The sequence below is a fragment of the Diceros bicornis genome, chromosome 34, assembly GCF_020826845.1.
Source record: "Diceros bicornis minor isolate mBicDic1 chromosome 34, mDicBic1.mat.cur, whole genome shotgun sequence".
Classification (NCBI taxonomy): Eukaryota; Metazoa; Chordata; class Mammalia; order Perissodactyla; family Rhinocerotidae; genus Diceros; species Diceros bicornis.
The window spans coordinates 23,890,452-23,903,904 of record NC_080773.1 but is presented as its reverse complement, the minus strand read 5'-3'; the positions used below and the strand labels follow the sequence as shown (position 1 = coordinate 23,903,904).

The 13,453-nt window shown below is 39.1% G+C and overlaps 1 protein-coding gene and 1 pseudogene across 2 annotated transcripts in view; both read right to left on the bottom strand.

The window, feature by feature from the left end:
• Positions 1–4,997: 4,997 nt before the first annotated feature.
• LOC131397090 (caspase recruitment domain-containing protein 8-like) overlaps positions 4,998–13,453 on the bottom strand; it is a 51,798-nt gene continuing 43,342 nt past the window's right edge. For both annotated transcript variants that reach the window (XM_058529729.1, XM_058529731.1), the window contains one exon: positions 4,998–5,187. In XM_058529729.1, coding sequence (XP_058385712.1) covers positions 5,065–5,187 — 123 coding nt within the window. In that variant the 3' untranslated portion in view covers positions 4,998–5,064. The remainder of the gene's footprint in view (positions 5,188–13,453) is intronic.
• Positions 9,498–10,436, bottom strand: LOC131397091 (vomeronasal type-1 receptor 4-like; annotated as a pseudogene).

Genomic DNA, 13,453 nt, shown 5'->3' with positions numbered 1-13,453 from the left:
GTATGAACATTGTTTTATGTAGTACGGGCAATTTATTTTTTCCAGCTTTGTTGAGGTACAATTGACATGTAACACTGTGCAAGTTTAAAGTGCACAATCAGGGCCGGCCCCCTGGCTTAGTGGTTAAATGCGCGCACTCCGCTACTGGCCGCCCGGGTTCAGATCCAGGCGTGCGCACCGATGCACCACTTGTCTGGCCATGCTGAGGTCGCGTCCCACTTACAGCAGCTATGACATACAACTATCTACTGGGGCTTTGGGGCAAAAAAAAGGGGAGGATTGTCAATAGATGTTAGCTCAGGGCTGGTCTTCGTCAGCAAAAAGAGGAGAATTGGCATGGATGTTAGCTCAGGGCTGATCTTCCTCACACACACACACACACACACACACACAGGAATAAATAAATAAAGTACACAATGTGGTGATTTGATCTATGTCTATATTGTGAAATGATTCCCAGAATAAGGTTAGTTAACATATTCATTACTTCACATAGTTACCTTTTTTGTGTGTGATAAGAACTTAAGATCTACTCTCTTAATGGGACTACATCAAACTAAAAAGCTTCTGCACAACAAAGGAAACCATCAACAAAACAAAAAGACAACCTAACAATTGGGAGAAGATATCTGCAAACCTTATATCTGATAAGGGATTAATCTCCAAAATATATAAAGAACTGATGCATCTCAACAACAAAAAACTAACAACCCAATTAAAAAATGGGCAAAAGACCTGAAGAGACATTTCTCCAAAGAAGATATACATATGGGCAGCAGGCACATGAAAAGATGTTCAATATCATTAACTATCAGGGAAACGCAAATCAAAACTACAAAGAGATATCACCACATGCCCGTCAGAATGGCTATAATTAACAAGACCGGAAACAACAAGTGTTGGAGAGGATGTGGAGAGAAGGGAACTCTCATACACTGCTGGTGGGAGTGCAAACTGGTACAGCCAGTATGGAAAACAGTATGCAGTTTCCTCAAAAAATTAAGATAGAACTACCATATGATTCAGCTATTCCACAGAATGTGAAAACACCAATGTGTAAAGATACGTGCACCCCATGTTCATTGAAGCATTATTCACAATAGCCAAGACTTGGAAGCAACATAAGTGCCCATCAAGTGCACTGGCATGTGGTATATATACACAATGGAATACTACTCAGCCATAAGAAATTATGAAATCCAGCCATTTGTGACAACATGGTTGGACATTGAGGGTATTATGCAAAGTGAAATAGGTCAGAGAGAGAAGGTCAAATACCGTATGATCTCCCTCCTACGTAGAAGATAAAAACCACAACAAACAAACACATAGAGACAGAGATTGGATTGGTGGTTACCAGAGGGAAATGGGGGAGGGAGGAGGACAAAAGGGGCGGTTAGGCACATGTGTGTGGTGATGGGTTGTAATTAGTATTTGGGTGGTGAACATGATGTAATCTATGCAGAAATAGAAGTATAATGATGTACACCTGAAATTTATCCAATATTATAAACCAGTGTTACCACAATAAAAAAAGAAAAAGATCTACTCTCTTAGCAACTTTCAAGTATGCAATAGACTATTGTTAACCGTAGTCATCAAGCTGTGCTTTAGATGCCCATAACTTATTCACCTTATACTGGATGTTTACACTCTTTGACTGCCTTCACCCATTTCCCCCAAATTCCCTGCCCCTGGCAACCACTTTTCTACTTTCTGTTTCTATGAGTTCACTTTTTTAGATTCCACATATAAGTGAGATCACACAGTATTTGTCTCTCACCCTCTCTGACTCATTTCACTGAGCATAATGCCCTCGAGTTACGTCCATATTGTTGCAAATGGCAGAATTTCCATCATTTTTATGGCTGAATAATATTCCGTGTGTGTTTATATGCCACATTTTCTTTATCCTTTCATCCATCAAAGGACACTCAGGTTGTTTCCATGTCTTGGTTATTGTGAATAATGCTGCAATGAACATGGGAGTACAGATATCTGAATAGCATCCATGGGCAGATGGAGCCATCACAGTCTGTAGTTGAGCAAGGCACTGTCCATGCTCTGAGGTTGGGAGAGGTGGAGTGCCAAAGGCTGAACTCCATGGTTGGGTGGCTGTGCTCTCCAACCCAATGGTGCTGCTGCCTGGACTCTGTGCTCATGCAGGGTCATAGGCTGGCCTTCCCAGTTGAACAAGACCTCAGGCTGTGCTCTGCATTCAGGTGGGGTCACAAGATATTCTCCAAGTTGGGCGGGGCTGCAGACTTGTCTTGTCATCAAGTAGGTCACTGGCTATGCTCTGCTAGTGACCTAGGTCACTGGCTTGGCTCTCTGGGCAGGTGGGACCTCCAGCTATACCCCACAGTTGGGGGCCCTGAGACTGTGCTCCACAATGTGAGGGGGTCAGTGTCTAGACTCCCTGATTGGAGGGGACCTTAGGCTTTGCTCTGAGACTCAGCAGTATCACTGGCAGTGGTGCCTACTTGGGTGAGGCCTCAGACTGTGTTCAGCAACTGGGCAAGGCCGTAGGCTAGGCTCCACTGCTGAGTGGGGTTTCAGGCTGGACTCCACAGCTCAACAGTACCATAGGTTTGGTTCTGAGGTTTCTCAGGGTCACTGTTCAGGCTCCCTGGTTGTGAAAGCAATAGGCTTTGCTCAACAGTTGGACAGGGCTGCTGGCTTGACTCCGTGTCCCGATGGGCCATACAATGATAAGTTTTTATTACTGTATATTACAGGATTTTTCTTTCAAATATGTTATTTCCTTTTTTTATAACCAGGATTATGAATGCGACTGTCTTAAAATGCTTCATTTCTACTACTGCCTTTTATGGACTAAAGTATCAAAGTTTTTCACACTCTGTTCACTGATTCGGTGAATACTCATTCTCTTTATAGCTTTTGGAAGTTATTGTAACACTGGGATTATTCTGTCTTTGCAAGTTTTTTAGAACTCACAGAAGAGGAATTCACTATTTTGGGAAAAGTTTTAGAAAAATTTATTGGTTACTTTCTTAAATGGTCATTGAACCATTCAGTTTTTAAATATCTTCTTGACACTATTTTTTGTAAGTTTTAATATTTCCAGAAAATTTCCCCATTTTTGTATTATAAAATATTTGTATAAACGTTTCCATAAATTTTTTGTATTATGTCTATAAGTTCTATGCTAAACATCTGTTGATGTCCCTTAATTATTCCTGATTTGGGTTACTTATGCCTTCTCATTCTCTGGATGAATCTCACGGAGGTTTGTTAGTCATTTATATTGGGAAGAAATAACTTTTTGTTGATTTCGACTATTAATCGGCTCTCCCATTTTTAATTTATTTTTTAAAATTTATTTGGTTGAATGGGCTGCTTTTTCCAAGACTTCTCCCTATGGATGCTTACATTATTAACACTCAAACTTATTTTATTTAATATGCATACTAAAGCAATGTCTCCCCCATTATGCAGTGTTTTCTTATACGCCACATGTTGATATTCTGAGATTTTGTATCATTCAATTCATATAATTTCTTCTTTCCATTACTATTTCTTCTTTTATCAGTGGATTATATGAGAGTGCTTGTTACTCTTAAATCATATGGATACTCTTTAAATATCTGCATTGATCATTAGCTGAAAAGCTTTGCAGACAGAGAATCTAATCTATTATCTTTTCAATTTTGTAAAAGTACCTAAAGCACTATGAGGATATGGTCCATTTTGTAAATGATCCATGTGTGCTTGAAAAAGCATTCACATTCTTTGGTTATTTAGCGAGATAATCTGTATATCCAATAGGATAAGTTTATCAAATTTGCTTCTCATGTCTTCTATGTCTTCTTCTTGTCTAATGTATTATGAAAAGTGTGTTAAAATCTTCCACTAAAAGGACAGTATATCTTATCTTTTTTATGTCGAATGCTGCTCTATGTACTTTGAGACCTTATAATTATGTATACAAAATTTTAAATGTTATATCATTTATTTATATCTTTAATATATTTGATTTTGGGATAAAATATCTTTATCTTTCTTTCACATAACAGTATAACTCTACTACCTATGAGTGTAGTTGCTGGGCTTTAGGCTATGGAAAAACTCAGTTTTGTCAGATACTCAAATTGTCTTCCACAATTATTGTTGACATTTTCACTCTCACCTATAGTGTAAAAAGTTCTAGCTGACTCACATCCTCACCAACACTTGCTTTTCTTTTTATTTTGCTGGGGAAATTGATGTATGATCTCTCATTGTGTCTTGATTTTCATTTCCTTTATTAATGAGTTTGAACATAATTTTATACCTTTATTGGCCATATGTACCTCCTCTTGTGAGATACTTATGTCTTTTGACCATTTTTTCTCTCTGTAGCTTTTCTTCAATATACATTTGTATGAGTTCCTCCAGCAAGTATTTGTGTTTCATTTCTTTTTGCCATGGCCTAGATTAACAAGAGATTAAAAATAAAGTAAAAATCAAGGCTAAAAATCAATTAAGGATTGATTCTGGTGGGTGCTTGTGTCTTTGACTTCTTTTTGCTAAGATTTTTGCCAAGTGGTACCTCTTTATACTCGTCACGTCTTTGAGGTGTTCTATGTAATTTAAAACATTTTATTCATCACTTTAATTTGCTTTCTTCTTGAAGAAACCACTTTAATTCATCACTTTAATGTTGCTTTCTCAATAACCTAGACCAATATTTATGGGATGAAGCTTTTAAAAACCCATAAAGAGGGCTGGACCCGTGGCTTAGCGGTTAGGTGTGTGTGCTCCGCTGCTGGCGGCCCGGTTAGGATCCCGGGTGCACACCGATGCACCGCTTCTCCGGCCATGCTGAGGCTGCGTCCCACATACAGCAACTAGAAGGATGTGCAACTATGACGTACAACTATCTACTGGGGCTTTGGGGGGGAAATAAATAAATAAAATTAAAAAAAAAACCCATAAAGGACATTTTCAGTAAGCACGATTGTATGAATAAAAACAAAATTTTGGTTAATAAATTATGAAAGCTTAGAAGGACATCTGACGTTATGTGGTGACAAGGAGGAATACGGACTCGGAGTGACATCATCAAGAAGGAGGAACGAGAGTTTTTTGCCATCTTCTCTCCAAAGAATTCTGATTTTGACAATCGCCCTCAGATGAGATAACCTTTGTAGAAGTCCAGGAGTCCAGTAGAGAAGTTCCAGCACACTGTTGGAGGAAAGTAATCCGAGATTGGATGCACTGCAGAAGGTAAGAGGAACAGTTCCACTTTGCCCGAGGCACCCCTCACCCAAGGTGTCACACGTCAGTGCCAACAGAGATCCTCTCAGCCTGCCACTTCTCCCATGCATGAAAGTGGGAGCAGGTAAGTGCCTGGATTCCTCAGCTGTGTGGGACACTGTCAAAGAGCTCACTTCTTTCTCATCCCCTCCAGGGCACTGAGGTGAGCTCCATGACTGAGGGGCACAGATGGGCTGAGAGAATGGCAACCAGGGCTCTGATTGTATCAAAATGGCATGTATCCTACTAGCCACTTTGGAGACTCCCTTAGAAAGCCTTCCTATGGGTCTCTGGTGACTCCTTGCCTCCAGATCTCCCCAAGTGGCCCACAGGCAACCCCAATGCTCATGAACCTCACTCACACCCCACTTTATAACCAGCTCCCTATGTGCCACCTGAGGGCAGTATGGTATTGGCATAGAAAGAGACACATAGACCAATGGAACAGAAGAGATAGCCTGGAAATAAACCCTCCCATGTATAGTCAACTAATAGATGACAAGGAGCCAGTAATACTCAATGGGAAAAGCATAGTCTCTTCAATAAATGGTGTTGGGAAAACTGGATATCCACATGCAAAAGAATGAAACTAGACTTGTATCTTATACTACTCACAAAAAATTTAACTCTAAATGGATTAAAGAATTAAATGCAATACCTGAAACTGTAAAACTCGTAGAAGAAAACATAGGGAAAATCTCTTTGGCATTGTTCTTGACAATGATTTCATGGATATGACACCAAAACACAGGCAACAAAAGCAAAAATAAACAAGTGGGATTACATTGAACTAAAAAGCTTCTGCACAGCAAGGGAAACCACCAACCACATGAAAAGGCAGCCTACAGAATGGGAGAAAATATTTGGAAACTATCTCTCTGATAAGAGGTTAATATCTAAACTATACAAGGAAGTCATACAACTCAACAGTAAAAAAATAAAATGAGATAAAAAATAACCCAATTGAAAAATGGACAAAGGATCTGAATAGACATTTTTGCAAAGAAGATATACAAATGGCCAACAGGTACGTAAAAAGGTACTCAACAGTGAAGCCGGGTACCTGGGCGTTCCTGTATATATTCAATAAGATTACCTTCTGACCTTGTTCCCAACACAGACATAGATGAAAAGAAGCTAATCTTGTCAATTTGCTATTTTCTTGTTTCATCTAAGGGATAACTCAAGGGTCACAAGGATTTATGAGCTTGTTTTGCAGAAGAAAAAGAATGCTTTCAAGGAAGTTAGGATCATCAGATAACCGGTCCCCAGCTGCCATTGATGCCCAGAAGTCAGACTGCCCTGGGGCTTATGTAGAGTGAAAGAAACATGTATTACCCATTTGTTCCCCTGAAACTCCTGCCACACCCCTTAGCTCTATAAAACCCCCTGCTTTCTTCTCTTGTGAAAGTGGATTTGAGAGAACCTATCCTCCTGCCTTCTCACTTTGGCCAATTTGAATAAACCCTTCTCCATCTCCAAGCACCCGAGGTCTCAGTGATTGGTTTATTGCACATTGGGGGCATGAACTTGAGACTAAGAGGCTCGTATCAACACCACTAGTCATCAGGTGTCTTGTGCCAATCTCATCCCATCAATAAACAATGTTGTGTCTGGCCCAGCCCTTGCAGTTCATATTATGATTGCAAGACACTCTTCAGCAATAAACATCAGGGAACTTGAAAAAAAGAGTTTATTACTTACAGGACTTGGAAATTACATGGCACACCTGGGGGCAACCACAGAGAGGTTAGAGGTAGAGAGAGAGAGCACAGGCCTGGGATTCTCCTTTTATTGGAGTTGAGGGTGGGGGCCTAGGGTTTTGTGGGCTTATTCTTTGTTGGTGAATTTAAAACATAAAAGTAGGAGTTGAAAGTGTGGGAAGAGAAAAATCCAGCAGCCCAATTGGTAGTTATCTAAACCAACCAAGATCTCTAAAACAAAGGATCCCTGGGTGGGTGGGGTGGGTTGTGACTTGGTTCTTTATCTAGTCATGTGGCTGGCATTGTGTTTATTGGAGATAGCCCTTTTTGAACTGGATGCCTCAGCAATCAAAGCTTAAGTCAGGCACTTTCATTGCAAAATGAAAAGCCAACTGTCAGGGCTTACACCCCATCAAGGAAATGCAAATCAAAGAACAATAAAATATCACCTCACAATTGCTAGAATGGCATTTATCAAAAAGACAAGCAATAGGCAATTAGGTTGCCCACTGATAGATGAATGGATAAAGAAGATGTGGTATATATTTATATATACAATGGAACACTACTCAGGTGTAAAATAGAAAGACAAAATCTTGCCATTTGCAATAACATGGATGGACCTTGGGGATATTAAGCTAAGCAAAATAAGTCAGACTGACAAAGAGAAATACTGTATGATTTCACTCATATGTGGAAGATTAAACATATATAACAAACAAACACATAGAATCAGAGAACAGATTGGTGGTTACCAGAGGGGAAGTGGGATTGGGGGAGGGTGAAATGGGTAAAGGGGACATTTGTATGGTGGTGGACCACAACTAGACTTTTGGTGGTGAACAAAATGTAGTCTATAGAGAAGTCAAAATGTAATGATGTAATCTGAAATTTATATAATGCTATAAACCAATGTTACTTCAACAAAAATAAGTAAAGACAAACAATAACAAGTGTTGGTGAGGGTGTGGAGAAAAGGGAACCCTTGTGCACTGTTGGTGGGAATGTAAATTGACACAGCCACTATGGAAAATGGTATGAAGGGTCCTCAAAATATGAAAAATAGAACTACCATATGATCTGGCACTCCCACTTTTGGTGTATATATCTGAAAGAAACAAAATCAGGATCTGATTTTGTTCTGGAGCAATGCTCCAGAACTCAAAGAGATGCCTGTACTCTCATGTTCATTGCAGCATTATTCACAATAGCCAAGATATGGAAACAACCTAAGTGTTCATCAACAGATGAATGAACAAAGGAAAGTGGTATACATACAATAGAATATTATTCAGCCATGAGAAAGAAGGAAACACTGCCATCTGTAACAACATGGATGAAACTTGAGAGCATTATACTAAGTGAAATAAGTCAGACAGAGAAAGACAAATACTGTATAATCTCTTTTAAATGTGGAAGCAAAAAAAAAATGTCCAACTCATAGAAACAGAGACTAGAATGGTGGTTACTAAGGGCTGGGGGTGGGGGAGATGGAGAGATGCTGGTCAAAGGGTACAAACTTTCAGTTATAAGATGATTGAATTCTGGGGTCTAATGTCCAGTGTGGTGAATATAGTTAATAATACTGTATTATAAAGTTGAAAGTTGTTGAGAGAGTAGATCTTAGGCATTCTCACCACAAAAAAAGTTAACTTGTGAGGTGATAGATGTGTTAATTAACCTGATGTGATAATCATTTCACAAAATATTTGTAAATCAAATCATTATGCTGTATACTTTAAATATATACAATTTTATTTGTCAATTATACCTGAATGAAGCTGGAGAAAATACAAAAGAAATATGATTCTGTTCTTTTAAAACCAGCATAAAATATTTCAAAGTTAAAAATTCATATAAATAATTAAGCAATAAGCAATGCTCCAGAACTCAGTTTAGGATTTAAAACACTACAAATGCGGATGAAGTCCTATGTGCCTCCTTCCCATAGCCCACAAAGTAACCACTACCCTGAATTATATATCTCTCATTTTTATGTTTTCCTTCATTCTTGCCAACGTGTATGTTTTCCTATGAAAATATAAACCATATTGCTTTGCATAATTTTATAATTAATACATGATTACGTATTGCATGTACTCTTCTGAAACTGCTCACTATACCTCGAAATAATTTATCAGATTGGTTAAGTAATGATAACACTTTCCCAAAGTTCAACCATAAAAAATTGGGGTTCAAAATTAAACTAAAAACATTTCTAATATCATGGCATTTTTTTCTCAAATCAATCATTATGTAGACTCTCCTGTTGCAGAATGAAGTTGTGGGGTGTCAGATCAGTAATTGAATGCTCTTTTGAAAAGAGGTAATTCTTGGGCCCAGCCAGGTGGTGCAGTGGTTAAGTTTGGCGCAATAAGCTTCAGCAGCTCAGGGTTTGTGTGTTCAGATCCTGGGCACGGACCTACACCGCTCATCAAGCCATGCTGTGGCGGTGTCCCACATACAAAATAGAGGAAGATTGGCACAGGTGTTAGCTCACTGCCAATCTTCCTCACCAAAAAAAAAAAAAGATGTAATTCTTATCTTTGAGAGGGAAGCAATAAATTTGGAAAGAATTTTATTATTTTTCAACAGCGTAAAAGGGCAGATGGTTGGGTAGCATGGAGAAATACTTTCAGTAATTTTCTCCAGTCTTGTATTTTTCTCAAGTCCATAAGCCAAATAGATGGTAAGACAGTTGCTTGAGCAATAAAACAACACAAAGCAACTAACTAGCCACCCAGTCCAGTGGGTGGCTTTGATTTCAGGAGATGGCTGAGAAGTGAGGCTGGGGCTGTGAATATGCTGAGCTCACTTGTGGTGTCTGCAGAGGAGATTCACCATGTAGATACTGGACCACATCATAAGAACCACAAAGAGGAGATCTCAAATCAACATGACACTTAGAAATGCCATTGAATGGTGAAGTTCACTGTGCTCCGTTTGACAGTATACTTGATAAGATCCAAATTCAACAGTAGTGAAATTGGTAGTGGCTCCTAGGTTTATGATGATTCATATATAGACGAGCATGTTAATGATCCAGAAGAAAAGGAAAGAGGGGAAAGTGCATGTAGAGATTCTAGATTTAAGCCACGCCTATTTAGAAGCACTGGGACTGATAGTGATGGCTTGAAATGCACTCAGGAGGGAAGTAGTCCAGATGGAAAGATCCCAAATAACTCTGAATGTGTACAAAGTTGCCTTACAACCAACGTCATCCAGAAAATGTCTTACTCCAAAGGACAACACGACATCTGGTATCAACTTGAACATCATGGTCAAAGCATTGACCAATGTCAAGTGTACGAAAATCAAATCTATGGGCTTTTTCAGATGTGGTTGAATTAAGAAGGTGTACATCTATAACATGAAGAGCATTAAGTTCCCCATGAACCTAACACAAATTTGAAATATGAGGAAAAACCCAAAAATCACGTTACTTGTAGGCAAGACCTTCGTGATGTTTTCCATGTTTTACTTAGGTCAGCCAGGCCTTCAATGAAGCATAAGTAGGTTGTAATGTGAAAGTTAAAAATAATGGATCTCGAAAATAAAAACAATGGAAAATATAATGACTGACACTTCAGTATGAGGGCAGGGTGCTGAAACATTCAAACCTTCAGTATTCAGGCCCAGATGTAGCACTTTCAGAGAGTGGATTCCATGAGTTCTTAAGAGACTTAGATTACAAAATTCGGTTTGATTTAAAAAGTAGAATTCGAATACTAGCAGCATTAATTCTAGTATATTACCTAAGACATGTTTGACCTATATGAGAGACAAATTTGCATGTGATATGAAATATTTTTCTTCAGAGTGTTGGATTGCATTTTATCTCTAAACTTGTGTGTTTCAAAATATGACATTTTCATAGAACCTTTACCTGTAGCACATGAAGTGTAGGATGTGTATTTGAACTTCCTTTTCAGATGCATGGCTGCATCATGCACTTCTTCCAAGACAGTTATCACTTTAAACATTGATCTAACACAAAGTTTTCCAACCGGGGCCATTTCCTCACCCCACATGAGACAACTGGCAGTGTTCTGAGATATTTTTGTCACACCCGGGCCATTTCCTCACCCCACATGAGACAACTGGCAGTGTTCTGAGATATTTTTGTCACACCCGGGCCATTTCCTCACCCCACATGAGACAACTGGCAGTGTTCTGAGATATTTTTGTCACACCCGGGCCATTTCTTCACCCCACATGAGACAACTGGCAGTGTTCTGAGATATTTTTGTCACAGCTGGGTGAGATACTATTGGCATCTAGTGGGCAGAGGCAGACGGTTCTGCTAAACATCCTACAATACACGGGACTGTCCCCACAGCAAGGGATTTTCTGGCCTAAATGGCCATCGTGCTGAGGGTGATAGTTCCTGATCTAACAAATCTTTCATGTATCTGCCTGACTTCAATGTATTTAAAACCCACATTTTTTTTCTGTACATCCTGTTTATATGCTTGTTATGGCAACAGAATTAGTAGGTTCACACAGATAGGACATAAATGAGTATGACATTCATTAAGGCTGACGCTCAAATTCAACAGCTCTCAACAAGCTGGAAGCTGGAGACTGCTCGGAGCTTCTGTGTCTATCATGGGGTCTGAATGACATCATATTATAAGATTTAAGGTGTCTGCCTCACTCTTACCTTCTCAAACACAAGGGTCCTGTGTTGGCCACATCTAACCCAGGACATTACAGGGAAGATGGTACTGTAGGATCTGTACGGTCCTGTAGGGTAATGCTCTGAGCCTCAGACAAGAGATAGTGCCAAGCTGACAAACCGAAATCAAGCACAGTCCAACCCATTGTCAATTTAGCATCCATATCTACCCCCTTTTTCTTCCAAATGAGGATAATAGCAAAAGTATACTTCCACATGACATGATGCATTTGTCTCTCAAAGAACCAAAACCACACAAAACCCTCTCCCCAAAGAGGATGTAAAAAGTCCTGTAGGATTGTATTTGTGTGATGTTTGGTACTTCTATAACTTTTGACTTCCTGCAAATTAAATTCTGTGCATAACGTACAAAACTATTAGCAGAACTTATGTTAGCTATTGGAAGAAAGGGAGAGTTAAAAAAAGAAAAATCATCAAGGTTATATAATATATATAAACAGACACACATATATTTATATATAAGGTTATATATATATATACATACATATACACGCACACATATGTTTATACGTATGTAAACAAAGGTATGGAAAGATGCTATTGCTCTTAGGTCAGACAGGGAAGTAATATTATTATTCTTGTCAGGTGAAAGATAACTGCTTCTGGTGGTCTTAATAAAAATATAGAGGAAATAAATGAATTCACCAGATCAAGTATCAGCATAGCAGGTACCAGAAACTATTGATTTGCTCCAGTAAAGAAGTCACAAGGCCATAGTTCCCTTTGGAGAAGGATAGAAGTAAAAATTATAACATAAATTTTTGTCAGTGTATCTGATTTCTTTCTCAGAAATGACCTGGTTTTCATTTATTCAAGGGGTCCTGGCTCTAAGAATTGACTCGCATGACTGAGGAGCCATGACCCTTTATTGTGGTGATTCAGGTCACGTCATTGTTCACCAGACCTAGAGTCTCCATCACTGCTACAAACCAAGTAAGACTCTTGAAGTCTTCTCATTTCTGTCACTCTGATGGACCCTGTGATCAATTACCTGCCACAAAGATCTCTGTAGATCAGACCATTCTAACTTCTGTTTGGACCTATGGCCCAGTACAGTAATCTGCCACCTCCTGCCTCTGGAGATTTAATTTAATTTAATTTAACATCACCATTTTTGGCTTGTGCCGCTCCAGGGTCCCATCTTCCCCTCTGGAAATTCAAGAGCTCATTTTATTGACAGTATATCCCAGTTTCATGTCTGTTCTTCAGGGAACAGTCATACCAGACCTTCTGAAGAATGATTACACTCCTTTCATCTGTGTATTTCCTTAAAGCTTGGTGAAGGAGGGAGCCTTTAACCATTCTGGGGGACATAGGACATTATAACTTGCTTTATCAAGTTATAATGAAAACCTACTCCATTATTACTATCCACCTTAGCCTTTGTAAGCACTTCCACACCAATATACTAAACAACAGAGGACATAAAAAGCAGATGAAATAACAGAAAACAAATAGCACAAACAAAAATCCAACCATATCAATAATTACAGTAAATGAAAATGGACTAGGAACAGTATTCAAAAGGCGGAGAATGCAAGACTGAAAAACACCATGTCCCAACTATGTGCTAATATAATGACATTTTATGCCTTTTTTTTTGTGTGTGAGGAAGATCAGCCCTGAGCTAACATCCATGCTAATCCTCCTCTTTTTGCTGAAGAAGACCGGCTCTGAGCTAACATCTATTGCCAATTCTTCTCCTTTCCTTTTCCCCTGAAGCCCCAGCAGATAGTTGTACGTAATAGTTGCACATTCTTCTAGTTGCTGCATGTGGGACGCGGCCCCAGCA